Source organism: Blennius ocellaris (assembly GCF_963422515.1).
Source record: "Blennius ocellaris genome assembly, chromosome: 3".
NCBI classification, from domain to species: domain Eukaryota; kingdom Metazoa; phylum Chordata; class Actinopteri; order Blenniiformes; family Blenniidae; genus Blennius; species Blennius ocellaris.
In genome coordinates this window covers 19,209,682-19,232,641 of record NC_137652.1, presented here as the reverse complement: position 1 = coordinate 19,232,641, position 22,960 = coordinate 19,209,682, and the positions used below count along the sequence as shown (strand labels likewise).

General features: G+C 45.4%; 1 protein-coding gene across 1 annotated transcript; it reads left to right on the top strand.

The window, feature by feature from the left end:
- Nucleotides 1-1,008: 1,008 nt before the first annotated feature.
- Nucleotides 1,009-6,857, top strand: nacc1b (nucleus accumbens associated 1, BEN and BTB (POZ) domain containing b). The gene is made up of 7 exons (XM_080520278.1): nucleotides 1,009-1,145; nucleotides 1,787-2,029; nucleotides 3,232-3,417; nucleotides 4,514-4,955; nucleotides 5,380-5,677; nucleotides 5,922-6,019; nucleotides 6,311-6,857. Exons 1-7 carry the CDS (start codon nucleotides 1,020-1,022, stop codon nucleotides 6,640-6,642), a joined length of 1,725 nt encoding a protein of 574 aa, XP_080376404.1. The 5' UTR covers nucleotides 1,009-1,019; the 3' UTR covers nucleotides 6,643-6,857.
- Nucleotides 6,858-22,960: the final 16,103 nt, after the last annotated feature.

The following is a 22,960-nucleotide window of genomic DNA, read 5'->3' as shown; positions in this document are numbered from 1 at the left end:
AGTTAATCAGGCTGGTATTGTTTCCTATCGGCGGTTTGTTTTGGAGGTTCCACTCATCATCATCATCATCATCATCATCCTCCTCACTGCTCGCCGGGATCCAGATCCATCACTTGGATCGGGTTTAAAGTGTATTTGTTCAGCGGCGTCGTGACTCACCTCTGAATTCTCATCTGTTTACTTCTGCTCCATCACACTTGGCTGCAGCTATGTGTGCATTTCTAAGCAAAAAGGGAAAAGGAAAAAAAAAAAAAAAAAAGTATAAATAAATAAAGGGTGTGCTCAGAAGCCGTGGCAGTGAAATTAATTTGGTGATGGATACTCGGTGTATTTAATTGTACTTTGTGGCAAGTTTGACAGCTCCTCCACTTTCTGATCACAGGCTTCTTTGTCGGCCACTGACGAAGACGAGTGAAATAGATGCGTTATGTAAGCCGCCGTGTTTTGACTGAGACGGAGCGACATGAAAATAACAAAGTAGGCCAAAAACCACCAAACAGTTTATTAACTGTGAATTAGATGTAATGAAACAAGGTTTGGGGAGAAGGAAGAAAGAAAAAAAAAAAGAGAGACAAGATAACGGCTTATATAACTGTCGCTGTTGGCCTGAAATTCTCTTTCATTTGGAAGTTTTGAATTAAAGTTGTTTACCAAATACTTAATTCATTAATCATCATAGACTTTACTCACCCCGCTTCTTTATTTTAAGTCTCTCTTCCTGCCTCTGTCTTGTCTGCGTCTCGCCGCCTTTCTCTGCTCTCTCCTCCGCGTCTCATAACTCATTTATTTACAGTTTTCCTGGGCTGCCTCTGTGCTGCCTCATCTTGTCCTCTCATCACTCCCATCCGTACGTCATGCCTTCATCCTCGCACAGATCTATCGTCCCGTCCCAGATCGCTCCCCGGCGACCTCCCGTTGACCCCCGTCTCTAAACGTCTGCCTCTCTCCTCCCTCCTACCCCCCCCCCACACACACACACACTCCCCCCGCAGACCCTGTAGTGCTGGGCGGAGAGCGTTATGGCTCAGACGCTGCAGATGGCGATCCCTAACTTTGGCAACAACGTCCTGGAGTGTCTGAACGAGCAGCGGCTGCAGGGCCTCTACTGCGATGTCTCCGTGGTCGTCAAGGGACACGCCTTCAAGGTCAGGACTCCCGACTTTCAGCCGATCTACTAAAGTGTCTCTAAAATTCATGGGTTGAAGTCGTGTCGTTGTAGAATCTTAAACATGTCAAGACAAAAAAAGGCAATTTCGTTTCTGAATCGCGAATCTGTTTGTGTTGAATGTTTGTAATTTTCTGGAACGTTCGGTCACTTTCACAAGTCTTAAGTTGCATATTTATCGACCGGCACTGCAAACGAATGAGTTTTATTTCAGGCTTTTTGATCCTGGCTCAAGCGTTTCAAATAAAAAATACATGCACATTCTTGTTGCCTGTCTATGTAAATCCATGTGTTTTTTTTTTCTCCTCAGTTGCTTCAGAACTTATTGCTAAGAAATAAAAAAAAAAAAAAGGGGGGTCGGATGCCATCAGAGTGCCGTTTCTCATAATTTAAAGTAGTTTTTCTCGGCTCCCTCCGGCCATTTAGTGAAGCGGGAGACTAAATCGTCAGGACTTTGTCTATAAATCAAAGTTTCTGCAGCGTAGTGAGAAAAAGTGATCTGAACTCTCAGTATTGTGCATTTCCTGTATATTCTGGACACTACATTCCAGCGTGCCAGATCCCGACAGTGTATTTTTAACCCCCCCCCCCCCCCCCCCCCCTGCTGTTTAACCCCCCCAGGCCCACCGTGCCGTGCTGGCAGCAAGCAGCTCGTACTTCCGGGATCTGTTCAACGCCGGCGGAAAGAGCTCGGTGGTGGAGCTGCCCCCGGCCGTGCAGCCGCAGAGCTTCCAGCAGATCCTGGCCTTCTGCTACACGGGGCGCCTCAGCATGAACGTGGGGGACCAGTTCCTGCTCATGTACACCGCCGGCTTCCTTCAGATCCAGCAGATCATGGAGAAGGGAACCGAGTTTTTCCTCAAGGTAAGGCACAAGAAAACTCTTCTCTTTTCATCAAACAGAAAAGTGAATAAAACATGAGTGCCGCCGCCGCCGTGTCGCCTGTTGTGTGTGACATTATGTCGTGATGGGAGTGTCCGTGTTTGGAGACACGTTCCCGTGACTGGAGGAATAATTGAAACATCATGCCGACACTACAGGTCCCCTCTCTAGTAGCAGATGATCTGATTAGATCTGGAGTGCCTTGCTGCATAAATCTGCATATTAATGAAGGGGAACCGATTCCCTTCAAAGTTCCCGTTAACACCTCCGCACACAGACGCCGCGCGGAAGGAGGAAGGTATAAATAAAACCCACAACAAGGAAGAAGGGAGGATGTGTATTAATGCCGCACGCTGCTCTTAGCGTGTCACTTATATCCAGACGCGGTTTGTTTACTCCATTTTGGCAATGCTCTCGAGGAATGCTGGGAACTTGTGTTTGATAGTAACACTTCAGCTCGGGGAACGGCGACACCTTTTTAAAGGAAATATAGAAACAGTGGTTTGTCGTTGAAAAAAGGTTTTTTCAATATGATCCAACAACATTGTACATTCACGAGTTGAATCAGTTAAAATGGTTTCATTTCATCCATGCTAACATTGGCACCGAAAGAATAAATAAAATGTCATCAGTAAATTTAAGAATTTAATCCACCCAATTAAACAAAAAATATTGCTGTAAATGTCGCACCTGCATTCAGTATAGTTGTTTTTATTTTATTTTTGTGTCATTTAAATAACTGGCGTGAAATAAACTGAAGAAAGTAAATATTTTGTAATTTGACCAGTCTAATAAATTGTATATTATGTTATTCCTGAGCAGTTTGTAGATTACTGATAGTTGTAACCATTTTACGATATTGTAAATTGGGTACTTTAAAAATGCATATGCAAAAAAAATTTTTTTACTCGCGAGCGGTGAACGATGTACCGCAACAATATTATTCTGTGACTTAATATATTAACAAATCATTTTCTACCACTGTAATGTAATCTATTATATCGATGACATTGCACCATGACTTAATTTACAATATTGATAATATTTGAATATAAATGAGGTATGTGTGATACTTTCACACGGTGAATTAACTCAATTAAATGTTTCCCGATTGTCATTGACACAGACTTTTAACTCTCTTTAACACATGAACACGTTGAGTAACCCCTCTGCCTCCCCTGCAGGTCTCCTCGCCAAGCTGTGACTCCCAGGGTCTCCACAGTGAGGAGACCCCGCCCTCAGAGCCCCAGAGCCCCGTCACTCAGACGGTGGGTGGGGGCGGCGTAGGGAACGTGGCGGCGGGCGTGGGGAGGCCCGCCTCTTGTCTGACGCCACTGCCCTTGGTGTCCAAGGTGAAGACGGAACAGACGGCCACCACACCGCAGCCCACCCCACAGCCGCAGCAGGTAGGCCCGTCCCGTTTCCATGGTGACGCGATGGCGGAAATGAATGCAAGTTGGGATTCTGATTTTAGACTCTGCATGATTGTGTGGCACACATGCTGATTATTTAAGGCGCAGGCCTTCGGTGTTTTCATTTTGTTACTCGATGGTACAAAATTGTGAACATCTTACTCGTTGTCATTGTTTGAAACAAAGCAGTCAGGGTCTGTTTCACTTTTATGGCGTCAAATTTGGATCATGGAGACCAGATTTAAGCTCTGTATACCAACAAAGATTTCAAGCGAAAACTCAAAACTCTCCATGTCTTTTGGGTGTCTGTTTACACAACGGGGATCGCAGCCCAGTCCACATTCTCCCTGGACTTGGTGGTCTTATAGTTGAGAGTCACCTGGAAATGCAATCCACTGTTAATGTTTATAGCATATAGTTGTCACGCGTGTGTTTCATTACAAAAGTAACCACAGCGGCAACTTGTAGCCTGGCATGCTAACTAAAGCGTTTTTTTTGTTGTTTTTTTTTACCGTTTCTGTGTAAACAGACTTTGTTTTCAAAATGCTGCCATGTAAACATGAAACTTTTCGGAAACAAAAATCCGAAAAACGGTGCATTTTGACTTAAAATATTGTCGCGTGAACGGGGCCTATAAACCTCTTAAAACCCAGAGAAGCAAAGAGTTTCCCGTCACTTGTTTCAGAGAGAAATTGCTTCCGTGTGACATCAGGTGCCGGCGCACTCGTGTCTGAAGGTGCAACTTCACAGGAGGAGCAAAGTGATCCAATCCCATGCTTGTGATTTCAGTGGACTAATCTCATCTGGTGTAGAGAGGAAACGCTGTGTTCAGGCATCAGGACACACTGGTTACTTTTCTGGATAAAACCGATTTCAATGTACCCTTGAGGTGGAGATTTCTTCACCCAGCATTTGACGATGGTTGATTTAGACCCTGATGATAGCAGGACCGACTCCTTCCTGATGCTCTGATGTGCCGCCTGCAGGTCTTGAAGGCAGAAGTGACACTGATTTGTTATTGTGGGTAATTAACTTGTTCCCCCCCCGCCAGCAGGAGGGCTCTCCCTACTCGGTGGTCTGCACCCCCGTCGCCAAGCGGCTATGGGAGGGCGGGAACCGCGACGGAGGAGGGGGGTCCGGCGGGGGCGGGGGAGGCGGCATGAGGAAGGCGGCGCGCTACTCCTCCTCTTCCTCGTCGTCCTCCTCCTCAAACACAATCGCCCAGGACGGCTCCGGGCGCGGCGGGGCGGCGGGGACCGTAGGGGGCGGAGGCGGGCTCAACAGCAACCACAACAATAACAACAACAACAACAACAACGGCAGCACCCCGGAGGGCACGAGCCCGGGCACACTCAGCATGTACACCAGCGACTCGCCCATCAGTTACCACGACGACGAAGAGGAGGACGACATCGCGGACGAGAGCGCAGAGGAGCAGTACAGACAGATCTGCAACATGTACACCATGTACAGCATGCTGAACGCCGGAGCCGCCGGTAAGAAGAAGAGTTCACTGCAGGGTTACTGTGACGCCGCCACAAGTTTTACCTCCTCTGATCTCGGCAGCTCGCGAAACTTCTGCGGAGACAGATTCACTTTTTTCCTAGTTCATCTCATCAGACAGAAGTACTACTATCCATCCGTAGTCTTTTATCCTGCTGCAGCTGATCCCCAGCTAACTATGACTGATTGTATTTTCATCGTCAAAACTGTGAATTGTTGGCTTTTACCCCCACAATCCATTAATTATCCATAAATTAGTGGTGAAAAAAAGCGAGCAGCACTCTGTTCTGTTCCGTCTGCTAACCGCTGACGTTAGTTTAGCTCAGGAGAGTCAGATATAACGTTACTAAAGAGTCCGATTTACGTTGATGGCCAGACAAAGCTGGTAACGCTTGGCCGGCTCTCCCCCCTCTTCAGTGGTCGGCGAGCGGGTGGAAGCTCTGCCCGACCTGGCGCCGGACTCGGTGGGCGGGCGGGGCGGGCGAGGGGCGCGCTCCCGGCAGGACCTGGCGTCGCTGCCCGCCGAGCTCATCAGCCAGATCGGAAACCGCTGCCACCCGAAGCTGTACGAGGAGGGCGACCCCGCCGAGAAGCTGGAGCTGGTGAGCGGCACCTCCGTCTTCATCTCGCGCGCCCAGCTCATGAATTGCCACGTCAGCGCCGGCACGCGTCACAAAGTGCTGCTCAGACGTCTGCTGGCCGCCTTCTTCGACAGGTCAGTGCCTCCGTTTGTCTTTCAGCTGATGTCAGAAATACAAAACGAGGGGGGGAAAAAAATGATCGCAAAAATAATGGTTTTCACGATGTCGATATATATGAATATATTCTAGTTGCACTGTGAAGTCTGTTTCCACGCCCTCAAAAATGTAATTTTTTGTCAACTGACTGGTGGTGGAAGTTACAGATGTGTGATTTAGAAGAGTGCTGCTCTGAATGTGGGCACTGTGTTGTTTGCTCAGGAGCACTCTGGCTAACAGCTGTGGAACCGGCATCCGCTCTTCCACCAACGACCCCAGTCGCAAACCTCTGGACAACAGAGTGCTGCACGCCGTCAAATGTGAGTCTCTCTCTCTCTCTCTCTCTCTCTCTCTCTCTCTCTCTCTCTCTCTCTCTCTCTCTCTCTCTCTCTCTCTCTCTCTCTCTCTCTCTCTCTCTCTCTCTCTCTCTCTCTCTCTCTCGTGCACACACACACACACACACGTTTGATCTATAAATACAGGGCGACTTGATGGCAGTGAAATTTTGGAACGTCTTCAGAATTCACGCCTCCATCTTTTTTTTTTCGTCTTCTCTCTCTTTTCTTGGCGCCTCCTCCCACCCCACCACCCCCGTCTCTGCCCTCCTCCAGTCTACTGCCAGAACTTTGCGCCGAGCTTCAAGGAGAGCGAGATGAACGCCATCGCGGCCGACATGTGCACCAACGCCCGCCGTGTCGTCCGCAAGAGCTGGATCCCCAAGCTGAAGCTGCTGATGGCCGACACGGACGCCTACTCCGCCTTCCTCGCCGACAGCGTGAAGATGGAGGCCGACGGGCTGGGGGCGGAGCCGGGCTTCGACCCCGCCTCCCTGGAGGCCGTGGCGGCGGCGGCGGCGGCGAGCAACACTAACGAGGCGGTGGGTGGAGCCACGGCGGCGGACGCCCTGCAGTCGGCGGGAGGAGACGGCAGCACTTTGTTTTGAGTGAGTGAGCGGACAGAAAGACGAGAACGGACAGATTGAAGGACGGAGATGTGTTTCTGCTCTTGCACCTCCTCCTGCTTTTCCTTTTTTGTCCCATCGCTCCGACTCCTTCCTCCTTGGGAAGACGAGAGAAAGGTGGCAGAGGAAGGAGATCAAGAGGTGACCCCCCCCAAAAAAAAAAAGAAAAACTCACCCTTCATCTTTCCTCTGCAACCTTTAAAGACCTGATCCTTTTTTTTAAAAAACCATAATCACATACATTCCCTGAAAGAGGAGAGTCCCTCTTGTTTGTTCCCTTCCCCCAAACTCTAGTTACACTGTTGTTTTCATATTGAATGTATGCGGAGGCAGAGTGAGATTATGCCGAGCCCCCAACCCCCCCCCCCCCCAACCCGTTTGTTTTCATCTGGACATTCGGATGAAAGATTCCCGGCGCAGCGGTGAGGTCAGGGGGACGGGAGGAATGTTAATATGTATATCGGCATGGTCTATGGTCTCCCGACCCCCACCAGCCCGCCCTTTAAACGCCGGCGTCCCGATCTGTTGGTCAGTCTTAGCAGCAGACGAGGAAAAAGGAGCGATACTTGACTAAATTTACCCCCACCCCAAAAAGACAAAAACAATCTGTTTGCCTTTTCTGCGTTAAATTTTTCTTCTTTGTGTGCAAGTTTTTGTTGTTTTTTGTTTTTTTGCCGGGGCTCCCGAGGGAGAGGAGACGTGTGACAGCGTGTCACGGACACGGGCTGCGTCAAGGGGAAGAAAACACAACGACGGAGTGTTGGGTTTTTTTGTTTGTTTGTTTTGTTACACGTTTTCTGGTAAAAAAAACCCTCAAGATTTTTGCATTTTGGCTCGTTAATGTTTCACGGTAAAGTCAGTGAAAACAAAGTAAACGTGTAAAAAAGAGACTTTTCTGAAACAGTGATGAAGAAATGTTTACATCGTTTGTAGAACTAAATCACATGCAGGCTTATCGCCTTTTACGAGTTTCTGGCTTCTCCACGAGTCGGATGGCCGTTTTTAAACGACGGCCCCCGAAAGATCAACATCGAAAGGTTGAGAATCGGTTTATAAAACAAAAGTCTGTTTTAAAAAAAAACTAAATGATAAGTTTGAGAAAAGAGTTGAGATATTTTACCAAAGATAAATGTTTTAATTTCAAGAAAAAAAAGTGAGATTTTTCTCCCAAACCTTAAATATACATCTTCATTTTCTGTAAAGTTTCAGACGACGAATTATGACGAAAGCAAATAAATGAAAGATACGAACACTTAATGTTTTAAGAGAGAAACGTTTTGAAACTGAGAAGAAAAGTCATGCTAAACCGCTTTGTGCTCATCCACACTGCACTATTTATGTGAAATTTCTGGAAAAATATCCACAAAAACCAAAGAAATAAAGACAAAGTCTTTGAATTCCAAGTTCGTGTTTAACGTCAATATAACGCAGGAGTGTTATTGTCAAAAGACAATCCAATTTGTCCAAATTTTAATATAAATATCCACATTTTTTTTTTCTTCCTCTTTGTGTTTCTTTCCCCTTACACGCTGTTGTACAAACTTGTTACCGATGATTGTCGAAGAATTTGATGGGGAAAAAAATGCACTGTGTTTTTCTTGCGGTATGAGTACAATCGAAATGAGACTTTTGTACGTATCGATAGGAGGGAGGGTCAAATATATTGGGAAGGGGGGGGAGGATTTAAAAAAAAAAAAAAAAACGGGTGAAATTCAGCTGATATCTTTGTTAAACACTTTAAAATATTCAGAAGGGACGTGGAGAAATCTCGTAAAGCTGGTTCCTGTTTGCGAGCTGAGTAACGAGCTATGTGTGTGTGTGTGAGTGCGTGTGAGTGCGTGTGTGTGTGTGTGTATGTATGTGTGTGATGCTCTTTTCATTCAGGCTCATATTTAAATTGATTTCCTGAAGAATATTAACAGCACAGGCTTCCTGCGCCGCCTGGGTGCGTGCTCGCCTGGCACGGACAAAGGTGCTAATTCAAGCAGCGGTACATGGCGAAGAATACTTGTGTGTGTGTGTGTGCTGCAGTAGCAGACACACACACACACACACACACACACACACACACAGAGGGAGACCAGACAGCGTGTTTTCACACGCGCTTGGTCGATTCATTCACCCATCACTGCGGTGAGCACACGTACGTGCTAATACGCATTTGGGCGCTGTCAGCTGCATCAGCTACAGTACAGCAGTGCATCGCGGGAATTAAAGGGGAAATCGCAGCGTGTACTTGAGAGAGAGAGAGAGAGAGAGAGAGAGAGAGAGAGAGACGGCTGCCCATCACACGGTCTGCGGCAGGTCTGCCGCGACAACTTCGTATGCGTGGCGCCCGGGAAAGTTAAGCTACCCTCGGCCCTTTTGTGCGCGACGTATCTAAGATAACAAAAAAAACAACCCCAGAGCTGCTAAATAATGGAAATCACAGAAAAATAGTTGGCATAGAAACAACCCTGAGAGTCATTCAAGTCATATTTCCCTTTGATTCTCGTGTGGCTGGATGGTAGCTGTGAGGAAAAAAGAACAAGAAGACAGATTATTTTCTTTAAAAAAAATTTTTTTTTTTTGGGGGGGGGGGGGGGGGGGGGTTTGACCTTCGGAGGCGACGTTGTAGCTGAATACACTCAACCGAACCAGCCCAGACCGGCAGTCCTCAATACTCAAAATACCTTTTACCGTCGGCTTTTTATTATAAGAAGAAACACAAAACATGAGCTGCCTGCTGATCCTTCACGATCACTGCTTGAACCTCCCGGGACCTGGCGTCCACAGCAGTGGCCATCGGTTTGGGTTGTCCAGAGTTCAGGTTTGAGGAGGTTAATTCCACCTGTGACACGATTCGGATTAGCAACTCGCTTCAAATAGTTGAGTTTGTTGGACCCGAAGTCAAAGTTTGTGATTGACGGGTTCAATGACTTTGCCTGATCGTCTCTCAATGGAAGTCAAAACTCGGGAGGTCGTACTTTATCGTTCAACAACGGTTTCAATCTTCTGCACTTTACTTAGTTATCCCAAACTCCATCAACAAACTGAAACTTATGTCTGGATATAAATCAAAAGTTTAAACGCGATAATCTGCATTGGGTCGACGTAAAGCTTTCCCTATGTTGAACTGGCATATCTGCCGTAGGACAAACCTAATGGTTCGATCACTGGCGCTGTAAAATGACCGAAAATGACCAAACGTGTCGTTTGGGGAAAACGTAGCCTTTGATTCCGATTTATGTTGAGGGATCACATCGGAAAAAATTCTCAATCAATTATGCTTTTCACTTTATTATTCAGAAATACAGGTAGAATAAAACCAAGGCCAAATACAGAGACTTAATGACAAAATGTTGAGACTAAAGACAAGATGTTGTATCAAATAAAACTAAACGTAAAATTCCTTTAAAGAAACCGTGTCTGCTGAGATTGTTCATCTCATTGTTTTCTCGACTTGGAGGAGATTCAAATCTCAACTGCAACATTTTTCCTCGCAACTCTTTCTTTGTATTTTAACTTCATTCTTAGATTTTCAAAAGCTTTCGTCTAAGATTTTAACTCGAGCGGCAGAAAGTTTGACATTGACACATTTCTACAGAGACGTGATGAAAATCCTCCAGTCTGTTCCCTTCTCAAACATCAAATTTTCCACTTCAACCGGAAGGAGTTTTTTTTTTTTTTTCTTTCAAATTCTGAATAACATCCCAAATGGCCCGTCGTGATCTGCCGTCGAACAAACTACCGAGCGACGTCGATAGATTTTCAGCCGGTTGTTTTCCTGATTAATGAAGCCTCGACCACCACACGCCTGTTTAACTGTACAACGCAGTTCATATCGACGCCGCACGCACTCAACTAAAGCAAACTGCAGAAGCGGCGAGTGTTTAAGCCCCCCAGAAGAGAACCCCACTTAAAAGAAGTAGCCTCGTCAAACCCGTCTCCAATCCAAGCTTCTCGATCAGTGTTGCTTTTTATTTTTTATTTTTTTAAACGCCCTGGCCTTTGAGGAAAAGTGTTTACTTGATTGTTTTTTTAATATATATTTACATGTATATCAATTGGGTTTTTTTTTTTTTATATAATTTTGAATCTATAGGTGAAAAACCCTTTGTGGGGGAGGAGGGGGGGGGGGGGGTGGGCTCGAGGTGAACTGCCCCACCCTCTGCTCTGGGGGTACGACAGACGGAGACTTTACCAAGTGGAATATGTGAGGACGAAGGTAGAGGAGAAGGAGAAAGTGAACGGGATGTGATGACGGTTTGCACATGTTATTGTTTCCCTCTAAAAAAAAAAAAAACAAACACAAAAAAACCCAACCCTCAAAATCGCGTCTTTTAATTTTTTTTTTTCTTCTATTCTGACGCATTGTGTGGAAATTGCTGCCTTAAATGAGGAATAATACATACATTTTGAAGAGATGGAGAGGGAAGGAGAGGACAGTGTGTCTCCCTCGAGGGGTGGGAGGGGCGGGGGGGTGGGGGGGGGGGGGGGGGGGGGGGGGGTGAGGGGGGAGGCTGGGACGCTCGGATGATTTGGTGTGAATGCATGCATACCAGTGTGTGTGCATTGCAGGGTGGATTTGGGAAGCTGTTTGTAAAAGTGTGTGTGTGTGTGTGTGTGTGTGTGTGTGTGTGTGTGTGTGTGTGTGTGTGTGTGTGTGTGTGTGTGTGTGTGTGTGTGTGTGTGTGTGTGTGTGTGTTAATGTATGCATGCATATTTTTTTTTTTCCCTCTCGCTTTCCTCCATCTCCATTTATGGCATGTTAATGTCTGCCTCCTCACTAGAAAGAGCTTTTGACAGTGGTACAGTGTGTGTGTGTGTGTGTGTGTGTGTGTGTGTGTGTGTGTGTGTGTGTGTGTGTGTGTAATGCGCATGCCTCTGCCAGGCTGGGTCTGCGTCTCGATCTATGTGCTGCATACGTGTGTGTCTGGCTCCGCTCGGCGGCGCCTGCGCATGTCTGTCGCTGTGTGTGGGTGGTTTGGGTACTCAGCTCTGCAAGGTCTGTACATGTACGTGCGTGCGTGTGTGTGCGTGTGTGTGCGCGCACACACAAGTGGGTGGTGTGTGCACAGAGGTTGAGCTGAGTGGCTGTTTGTTTTTGTCTGCCTCAGAGAGCGCCATACCTTTCTTTCCCTTCCACGCACACATCTGCAGAGTCACACATCCACACAGTCTGTATACGTGTGTCGGAGCTGCGGCTGTACTGCGGCCACGCCGCAGCGTCCGACACGGCGGCGCAGGACCCGCACGGGACGGCCGGAGAACTCTTTGACACTTTCACCTCCCCGCCCCCTCCTCCCTCTGTTTCCCATTTTCTTTGTTTACATCTCTTTCTGTCTCGCCTCCTCCTTTATGTATACATCTCTCTCTCTCTCGCTCTCTCTCCCTCTCTTGTCTGTTTCTCCCGGTGTCTCTCGCCCTCTCTCGACCACACACAGAGGAAGCAGCTAAATGGTGTCGGTCCCTTGTTGCTTCATTACGTGAAACCATCATTTTTCCATCCGCCGCTGCCTCGTTTTCTGTCTCGTCTCCATTTTCTTCACGGTATGCAAATCCCTCCAAACTCTCCCCGCCTGTACATCCCCTCATATAGGCATTTGTGTGCGTGTTCACTGTCTGCAACAACGACAGATGGGGCTGCCAAGTATATATGTGTGTGTGTGTGTGTGTGTGTGTGTGTGTGTGTGTGTGTGTGTGTGTGTGTGTGTGTGTGTGTGTGTGTGTGTGTGTGTGTGTGTGTGTGTGTGTGTGTGTGTGTGTGCGTGCATGTGAGCTATTGTAAATCTGGAACAATTGGGCGTAGGCATGTCTGACCACCAGGTTCCTTTGTATTTGTATTTACTGCACCTTTAATCATCAGGATTATTGACGAGGAAAGGAGGCTATCTTGTCCCTATATTCCCCTGGCTGCTGCCGCTGCCCGACCAATCGGTGCCTCCACACGAGAGACGCAGCCAATCATGAGGTGAATATCAACCAGACAGTTTGAACCAAGTGACCAAGTAGGTTTAAATAATATGATTAGAATGATCTGAGAGTGGAGCTGTGCGTGTGCGTGTGCGTGTGTGTGTGTGTGTGTGGGGGGGGGGGGGGGGTACTGTTCTTCCTGGGGAGGCGATGTTTGTTAAGAATCTCCCAAGACAGACGAGGCATTGCGGCATTCTGCCGTCACACGAGCCGAAGCCTCAAATCCAGACAAAGACACAAGAGTGAGAGGAGACTAATGACAGAGAAGAGGAGGAGGAAGGGAGGAGGAGGAGGAAGAGGAGGTGATTGTCTCTCTCTGGCCCCGTGCCACCAAGATAAATACCTGGGTGCTTGTTTTATTTATGTAGCGTGGCGGCTCGCCGAAGGGGTGGGGTCGCGAACGATCGACGTTTAAATGAAAAAAAAATACCTTGAAAACGAGCAGACAGATAAACGTCGAGTGACGTTAAGCTTTTTAAAACACGATTAGTAAAATGACTGATGGCCTTTATTCCCCCCTCACAAAGTGAAAATTGCACTAAAGACTTTCAAGAGTTGAGGGACGAAAACGCATTTTGCTGCCGAGTTTTTTTGTTTTTTTTTCTTTTGTTTGTTTGTTTTTGTCTTGTCGAGGTAATGACGTGAGGACAGGTTGTGGCTGGATTGAGCCGCTGAGGTGAATCCGTCGACAGACGAGACCTTTATACAAACAATTCAGAACCAACCCCGCATGTATTTCTGACAATCGTTCGATAAAATGTTTGATGGATTCATGAGACGAAGATGCTCCGCGATCAGCGGAGCATGTCGTCGTCCTCCCCCTCACTATTTGGGCTGATCCCAGTTTCCCCACTTGGAACAGTATCGGTCCGTTGCTTTAGGATTCCCTGTTGGACAGTTTGTGAAGTTTCTCGAGATGTTGGCGCCGCGTCAAACCAGACTGAAACCCGAAGGAATCAACGGGTCCTGCGCAAATGTGCGCCCCGGGCTCGTTAAGGCTTCCAAAGGTGTAAAAATGTTTTCGAAGTTGTTGAATATTAGGGAACCTTTTGTCGGAGGCTTATAATCCAAACGTCTTTTCTGGTCTTGCGGAAGTAAGTTTGTTTTGCGTTGGTATCCTGAGGATAGCTTCCAAACACCTAACCTTTGTTTTTTAAGATGGATTTGTAGCAAAACGGCGCTATTAGACGCCGTGCTAGTGTGTGACTTGAACGACGGGATTCATGTGACTTTGCAACCATTTTTTTTTTCTTCTTTTTACGGGGAAAACGGCACCACCTCCAGAAGTAGGATTGAAGTGGTCGGTGGATTCAAGGTCCAACGTTTCCAACTCGTCTTAGTTTAAAACATTCAGAACGATGCAGTTATCGCAAGAAAGCAACAGTCAACACATCATTTCGAAGACATTTAGTCTGCCTGCCGTCTCGTGGTCATACCGCTTCGTACCACAAGGTGGTGTTATGAGTACCTATAGCTTCTAGTAAGAGTGGAAGAAACCAATGTAAACATTCCCAGACGTTTCCAGACCGCAAGTTACTCCGAGTGTAATCAGGACTGAGAGTAGACACCCAGTGGAGAAAGGCGGTAGTGCAGTGATACGCTAATGAACAGAAAACGGTTGATGACCGAGTTATTGTTTCAATAGCGTAGGCTTATTTTTTACATTCCTGATGTAAATATTTGCTTGTTTATTTCTCTATTGTGACACCGAGTTGAATTTCACCAAGTGTTTGTCGGACAAGACAAGCAGTTCGAAGGGCTCCGGAAACATTGGACGAACGCGCCAAACAATTACTCAGAAAAAAAAGCAGACAAATCAGTGAAATCGAGAATCATTAGTTTGGCGACCCTGTTTAAAATTTGTGCACAAGCAATAATTATGTGTAATTTAATGTAGCAGAGATGAACGTTCCTGCGCGATTACGAGGGGGGGGGGGGGGGCTCGTGGACTATGTAGGATTTTTATATGATGAGAATGTGTCGACGAGACGTGAGACTTTTTTTCAAAGCTGTCTGAAAGAGTCCGGCCGTTATCTGAAGCCTTGGACATACGGGGGGGGGGGGTTTCCATCTTTGTTTTCTGAACCCGGGTTTTTAAGAAGAATTGCTGTAATTTTTAACCAGCACAGTGAAGGTGGTGTTATTGAAACGTCTCTGTGTGTTTTTTATTTGCTCTTTGGTTCGGCGGAACGGTGGGAAAGATTACGTGTGAAGAAGTTTTGAACATTTGGCCTGCAGAAGGAGAAAAAAAAATTGATTGTAGACATTAAGAATCCCGGGTAGCACGGGTTAAAAATCACACCGTTTTTTTTTTTGTTTTTTTTTTAATGCGATATGCCTGTGAGGTTTTTTTTCTGAAGTGGTCACAGGTTGCAGTTTTTGCCCCTTTGCAGGGCAGCTAAGTCTGAGCACAGTTTTAGACCTTAAGGTTGATCGGGGCCAGAGCAGACTGTTCATTGTTTTTCATTTTTAAGCGTTTAAAAGTTGGATCGCTTTGTTTTGACAGTTAGTTTTCTGTTTTCTACATTTGAACTAGCGTACTGTAGGTGAAAGTTCTTTTAAAAGGAGATGCTACTAATAATTCAACATTAACACCGGTTCATAGAGTTGCCAAGTTCTGAAAAAAAAAGGATTTAAAAAAAAAAAAAATAAGAAAAGAAAAAGACATGGTTAGTTGTAAAATAGTTTAGTGAAAGAGAACCACATATTTTTGCATTGGCGATTGTTGTATGATTGAGGTGCTATGGGGGGGGTTGTGGGTGGTTTGTTAAAATGCTGGACCAGATGGGGGTTTTGTTTATTTTTCTTTTTTACTGAACTGCAGTTACTGTTGGGTGGCGAAAATGGACGGACGTTCGAGGCGAACGCGAGGCTGCCAGGCTCACTTCATTATAAGGCTTTTCCAAAGTCTGAATGTCTGTTTTCAAAACAAATCTCTTCACAGCAAAAAAAACAAAAAAAACAAACCTTTTGACAACTCAAAACATATTTCCACGTCATAAACTTACATTTAAGTCGATTCCAAAGTAAGTTTACTTGACCTGGTTCTCGGACCAGCCTTTCCACAAAGAATAAGCTACTGCCTGCCTTGAATGTTTAGTTTTTTTTCTGTTGTTTTATTATTATTATTATTATTTTAAAGACACCTCGTGGTGGTGAAATACAGGTACTGCAGCTCAGAGAAAGGGGGGGCTCCTGCTGCAGTACCAGATGCCACCACCAGATGGTGCGATCCCAAGAAGCAGTGATCCTGCACAAAAAAACAAAGCTATGATTGTAATCAAAGAGTCTTGATCACTGTATTCATCCCAGCACCTTAACGGCGGACCGCTGGAGGCCTCCGCTGTTCATTTCTACAAGACGAAACAAAACAAAACAAAAAAAAAACCCGACGCAAACCCGCCAAAACGTCCACAGCCTGTGTGGGCCGCGATGCCAAATAGAGCTGTCGGCAGATTGACAGTGCGCAGATGTGACTTCCCAATCAAGAAATACCCACAGAAAATGTAAAAGAAAAGAGCGCCGCAGCTCGACCCACGTCCGTCCGTCCGTCTGTCCGCTGGTCCCGGTGTCGGCCCGCCCAGCCACAGAGAGCGAGCGGAAGTGAGGCGGGCGAGGGTGGAATAATCTTTTTGAGAAGCACCTTTGGGCGAGCCACGGCCCCTCCTGCCCACCTCTTCCCAGCACTCCTCGCTCTCTCGCTCCCCGCCTGTGGCTCTGGACGTCGACGAAATGTTTTTTATTTCTTTTTTGCTTTCGTGGGAGGGGGAGGGGCGGGAAACATAGATGTATTGTGAGGGTTTTTTTTTTTTTGGTTTTTTAAAAAATGTTTTGGTAAGTTTCTTATTTTTGTTGTTTTTACCTTTTTGTACTATTATTCCTCTTTTTTTATTTTGTATGACTGTTGTTGTTTTTAAATATTTTTTTTTTTGCTTCTTTCTCGCTGACATTTGTTGTTTACTGTAAAATCATTGATGCTTGTCGACCCGCCTTCCCAGGTGGGAAGTTGACAAATAGACTGTGGGGGGGGGGAGGGAAGAGGGGGGGAGGGGCCTGTGGGAGCTGCAGTTCCACTGGGTGATGGGCTTTTACCAGTAGAGGGGCAGTAAAAGGCAGGTGTTGGTGATTCTACAGGGTTCCTACAGAGAAAAAGTGGCTGAAAAGGGATCACGCGACAAAAGAGTGCCGCGCTCGCCGGCTCAATTCAAACAAGCACAACAGTTACTGAAAACAAAGTCAATTTGGCACCAAAACACAAAACTCTGAGGGCCTTTCAGCCACCAATTCTTCCCAAACCTTGTGGTTTTTGATGTTTATTATTCTCTACGAAAACAAAACACTTTCATCCCGTCAGAATGTCAAAGAAAAACCTCAAAGCAGCTTGGATGTCTACGTGGCATATATCCGCCAGATCTATGAAACATCAATGTACAAAATGTTCCGTTTGGATGCTTGGGAGGGTGACGCTCATCTGGAAAAACCCTCGTCCTTACAACCGCCTCATGGTTACACCCGAAGCCTGAAAAGCACGCATGGCATCCTCACCAGTTCTCCCGAAGACGTCCGTACGTCTAGTTTTGAAAAGTTCACGACAAGTAGCGGTCTTTCTTTCGAAATCCTGCAACGAGATGACAAATGAGTCCCGTAAGCTGAGGCGGATTTAAAGGGAAACTTGGAGCACAAACCTCCCCGCGGACACAATTAAATGCCATGTTTTTTTTTGCCGCGACGCACCACAAGGTAAACTTCGCAGCTTCCGGATTCTTCAGTTCGATGTCTCGTTACCAAAGACTTTGAATTATGCAATGTTCACCTCTGAAGATCTCATTTGGAATTAAAACAAACAAAAAAAAAAGCTCAAATTGAAATGATCTTGCAGATAAACTTGCCTAAAACTGTTGCCCGCCCTGGGGCCGTTTTTGCCTCCGGTTGGTGGACGTCTTGTGAGGATTTTTCCTGTGTAGGGACCCTGCTGAGATCTGGAGGAATGTCTTCAGTCGTGTTGTTGTGTGTATTTGCAAAAAAAGGAAAAAAAAGAAGAAGAAAAAAAAAAAAGAATCTAAAACTGGCTAAAACTTGAGAACGGAGGTGAGCGGGGAAAACAGGGGACACCATGGACTTGTTTTCGCTCCAGGTTGGAATCTCACGGCGACACCTTGTGGTTTTATGTCCCCCACCCCACCCCATCCCCCCCCCCCCTCCCCCCCCCCCACACACACTCTCTTTCCCGCCTCGTCTGTTAATTCTTCTATCCAGGAACATTAACTCTGCTCTTTCTTTCCTCTCGAGTCCCCCCCCCCCCCCCCCCCACACACCAGAGACAACACACAGACAGACAGACAGGCGTATATATGAATATATACTGTATATGTATACATAAAATACAAAACGGGATGACCTCTGAGACGCGGAGGCTCGCGCCCACCACCTGCAGACTCTCAGGAAGTGTTGCAGGACAACGCGTGCGGCCCATCTTCGCGTCGCCGATGCAGTTTAAGTAAAAAAAAAAAGTGAAAAAAAAAAAAAGTACCAGTTTACCTCGGGAGCTCTCAGCCATAGCAGACCTTAATCCCTACAGAAACCTCGGCGCCGCCGGGCTGCCGCTACAAAGCAGGTACATCATTTCTTTGTATTTTTTGTTTTGTTTTGAGCTTTTTTTTTTTCTTTGTCAGGAACAAACCCAGTGGGCCTCAGCAGAGCGCTCCGCCGGGCCATCTGAATGCGTACCAGTGCAGGGTTTTTACAGGAAATAGACGGGACACGAAGCCGAGAGTCCACGTCAACACAGTCTTACCTCAGAATCCTACCTACAAGAAAGAGGGGAGGGGGAGGGGGGAGGGGGAGGGGCTTACACATGATCATAGCTACCGTGAATGACTTATTTTTTACTCCTCCGCTTCCTTGTCTCTGGTGTTGTCGGGTGAAACTAGTTCGCAGAATTCCTTTTGTTTTCTTCTCTTTGTCCGCAATTTCTTTTCCCACTATAAATATATAAATATATAAACTGTACATTACGACATAGAAGCACTATCAAAGTTTGATTGTTAGATGTGCACTCGCAGCATGAGGTATTATTCTTTACTATTCTTCATAATCCAGAAAAATGGAAAACGTGAAATACAAACAGCTTTTGGAAGTAAAAAAAAAAAAAAACAGACAAAAAAGAGAAAAGCTAAACTATGAACAATGCAGTAGCGTCTACTGATGTCAAAGAAAATACCCGACCTCACCCAACACACAACCCACTCAGCCCCCCCACCCCCCCCCCCCCCCTTCATCTGACCGATTACCCTGCACCACCCAGCCGCCCCCTCCTGCCCCCCACCCAGCCCCCGTGTACATGCCAGTGTTTCCCTCATGTGTTCCAAGTGCCAATAACTTTGTGAATTCCTAACTGTGACCCAGTAATAAAGATAATTGCACATTAACTACTGTAAAGAGAAAAAGAAACCAGACTGATTAAAAATGAGGAAAGAAAACAAAAAGTCGGAGTATCTTAATAAAAGGTTTGTAACAAACGGGACTGACCTGGACTGACCTCATGGCTGCGTTTGTCTTTATTTTCATGACGATCCAGGGGAGGGTGGGGTGTGGGGGGGGGGGGTCATCTGAACATTGGGAGTTGCCAGGTTGGGCAGGTTTCGGCTCATTTGGGCTTGTTTTAAACAGTCTGCTCTACTTGATAGTCTCCGAGAGAACCACTGGTTAATAAATGTAACGGAACATTTGGGTCTATTGTCGTTCATACTGCTACAATGGAAAATTCCAAGTTAATAGCTTGAAAATGATGTAATCTTATGTAACCGAAACAAACATTGTCAATTCAAAACTTTCTACATCATAAAGTGATTCAGCTTTTAGTTCCGTGTTGTTGCTCTAGACACTTTGACCTTTCTTCCAGCTTTACATTTGACCACGATAGATTTTGTGTATATCCAGGTGACCGTCACCCAGAAGTCCATCGAAGCCGTCATGAAGTGAAAAGCTGTTGTCAGACCGTCACAGTGCGAACACGGAGCGGCGCCATCGCTCACGGCTATCGACACTTTACGACTCTCCCGATGACATATGGAAGGAGGCAAGAAGGAAACTCGGGACACCTGGAAACTGCAAATTCTCGACAGAAAAGGCCCCATCAAAGCAGAGAAGTCCGTTTTCAGAGCCAAATTCACGATGCAGCCATATCTTAGACCAAACGAAGCAGCTCTTGAGACGCATCAGGAAGTGGTGGCAGAAGCAGGGTTTTCTCAGTTATTGACGATGAGCTTCTATTTGTTCTGGCCAAAGCCGTTAGATATTTCAAAAAAATATACCGAGATCCCCTTTGGCGCCACTGTGATGACCCTAGCAACGTCGTTACGGATCTATACCCCCAGTGTGACAATTCATGCGATTATTTCCACAGGTAGATGTTTGATGTCGGTGCAAAAGAATGAAAAGTTGTCATACTCGGGTCGGCGTTGAAATCCACTCGTACGGTCCCAGGCCCTGCGCGGTCGACGGAAGTTTTTCTTTTGACTTCTCTGGAATAGAGTCATCATCGAGCGTCTGGTGCCGTCGGGGCCGGTCTCTCACCCATGCAGAGTTTCACAGGATGCCCGTCACACGCGTGAAACCGTCGCCCTCCTGACTGCGGCGTGGTTATTTTCAGAAGTGCTCGCGGCTCCTGAGGGCAGCGGGTACTCGTCGCAGTCACCGGCGTTCCGCGTGACGGAACCGCTTTCGGACCGGGGTGCGATGGCGTTTCCATTTTGAAGAGCAATTGCGAAGGGGAGGGGTGAGATGTGAACCAGAATAACACGTACACTGAGATTTTGTTGATGAACACGTTTTATTGTGACTTAAAAACACACTGAACATTTGGAAGAAATCTCTGGATGCCAGCGAGGAAACGAATCTGTATCTGGACGTGGAGTTGATGTTTCTTGTCGTGTGCAGGTTCTCGTATACAGTCGTGTGGAGGATGAGTCGATCGCTCGGCCTTTAAACCATCAAACCCAATGAAAAACGCATCGCAGCCTTAGAGCCACCAATGTAGTGCATGATGTGTAAATAGTCGCGCGGTGAAGAGTGGCTCTTTTTCCTTTTACAGTAAAAAAAAAAAAAAAAAAGGAATGACACATGGAACCAACACTATGCTTGTAAAAGAGCACACAAAGGCAGTTTACATGTTCCAACCCTCAAAAAGAAGATTAAAAAAAAAAAGCAAGTCGGGGTTTCGCCAGTGAAGAGTACCGAATTCAACACAGCTGTCAAAGTTATCGAGACCAAAGAAACACTGAGGAAATCTCACATTTTAACTTACACTAGTGTACTTTGTCTTTCTCATTTTAAACAAGATTTCAATTAAGTCTCACCGTGCAGTTTTTCTGAATTACCTAGTATTTTAAAGACTTGTTTGCTGTGGCTTCAGTCCAGGCTGACGTTTTACTCTCCAGGAAAAAATGTGTTCGCCTGATTGTTTCGAGTTAAATGTAATAAAAAAGAAAAAGAGCCAAAAATGTTTTGGGTTTGTTGTTCTCTATAATTAGATTTTCTATTTGGAAATGTCAACTCTGGGAAAAAATTTTAATTTTCTTTTATTTTGACAATAATTCCAATGTCTTTTTGTCTACTTGGAAAGTTTCCATCCCGGGTGTTGCTGAAGGAATTTGTGAACAATGTTAGAACCCTGCAATAAAGTAGAAATCTCACACTAACTCTGACACACCGTAAAAAATGGCATTCAAGAGCTCCCATACAATCGAGAAGCAACAAACATTCTGGAAGTCACACGCTGGAGAACGGTCGGACATTCAACAACTCACCCGTTCTTGATCTCAAGCACAATTCGTCGCTCATACTTTCAAGAACCGTCAAACATTCAACATCTCGGACTCGTTCAGAAACTCGTACCCTCTAACCTTTCACACACACGATATCCGACACTTCACAAGTCTCACACATTCCACAACTTTCACCGTAGCTCGGTCACACGTGTTATATCCCGACAGGTTGGGCTGCAATCAAAACGTTTTCAAAAGAGCAAAAGTTTGGGCAAAAAGTTAAAACGTGGAGATAAAATCCCCCCCATGAGCACAATTGTCTTGAAAAAGTCTGCCCCTGTACGTCAAATATATATTCTCACCACTATATCAATATAAAAACAGTTTTCAGTTTGATAGAATTTCAGTCTTCATTTCTACTTTACAACTTTATTCTCAAAAATACTGAATACCTTACAAAAAGCCCACAATAACTTACAATATTCTGAATTTAATATTAGATTTCAAAAGTCATTCAGGTGTTAATAATTCGTCCATTTCTGTCCTCAGTATTGTCACAATGTTACACTTTTTCCCCTTCAGTATTTTCATAATCGCCACAACGAGCGATGGCTTCAACCTTTTTCTTAATTTTCCCCATTTTATTGTCATTCAGACACGTCACCATCTTGACTAATTTTTTATTAAAATGTATTCTAATCAACATTCACTTACTTTCCAGTGTAACTTTAATCATTTTATAAAGATGTCTGCTTGTTGGACAAAGTATTATATATTATAAATATTTCAACTTCACTCTCAACATCTAGACTTTGGTGAAGGATTTTCTTATAAATATTGTAAAATTTTGGTCAATTCTTTCCACAATCACCCATTAGAAGTTTGACTGTTTTTACTTGTGAGAATACACCAGTAAAGCCTAAATAAAGTTAAAATATACTGTTAAATACTGACAGAGGACATACAAATATGAGTTGTTGCCTTACCTTTGCTTGCTTTACTATGAACGTTCATCTGCAACCAAAAGTTTGAGTTCTCCAATTTACTTCAAGGAGGAAGATTGAGAACATTTTGTCATTTTTGGTAATAACATTTCTCAAACTGCACCTTTATTGTAACCCGGACTTGTTTATACCACATAGAAATTGACCTCTGAAGGTTCAGGATTAATTTTCTTTGCCAAATGAGTTAAATCAACCTGTGAATGTCAGTGCTGATCTTTCCTTGTTTCGCTCAAATAGTGGAACTCAGGACTGTTTTGTGTCCATTTAATTCCGTTTGTCCTACTTAGGTCCTATTTATACCACAACAATTCAAGTGAAAACACAGGTTCTTAGTTTCGGAGGTGTCCAGAACCATTGAAAATGATGTATCAAAGGCTCCGAGCATCATTGTCATGGAAACCGGGCCTCAAAACGTTTGCGTTTTCTCTTGAAAACGTAGTCATGTAAATGGGGCCTTAATTTGCTCACGAACATCAATCAAACCATGTTTCATACACGGCAACATCCACTTCCTTAGTTGTGTCACATCTTTGCTATTCAGGGTGCAACAGATTCAGACACTTCAGACACTTGTTT

Coding starts and splice junctions, on each gene's coding strand:
- nacc1b (XM_080520278.1), top strand. CDS start 1,020: ATGGCTCAGACGCTGCAGATGGCGATCCCTAACTTTGGCAACAACGTC. Junction 1,146..1,786: donor TCAAGGGACACGCCTTCAAG/GTCAGGACTCCC, acceptor TAACCCCCCCAG/GCCCACCGTGCCGTGCTGGC. Junction 4,956..5,379: donor GCTGAACGCCGGAGCCGCCG/GTAAGAAGAAGA, acceptor CCCCCTCTTCAG/TGGTCGGCGAGCGGGTGGAA.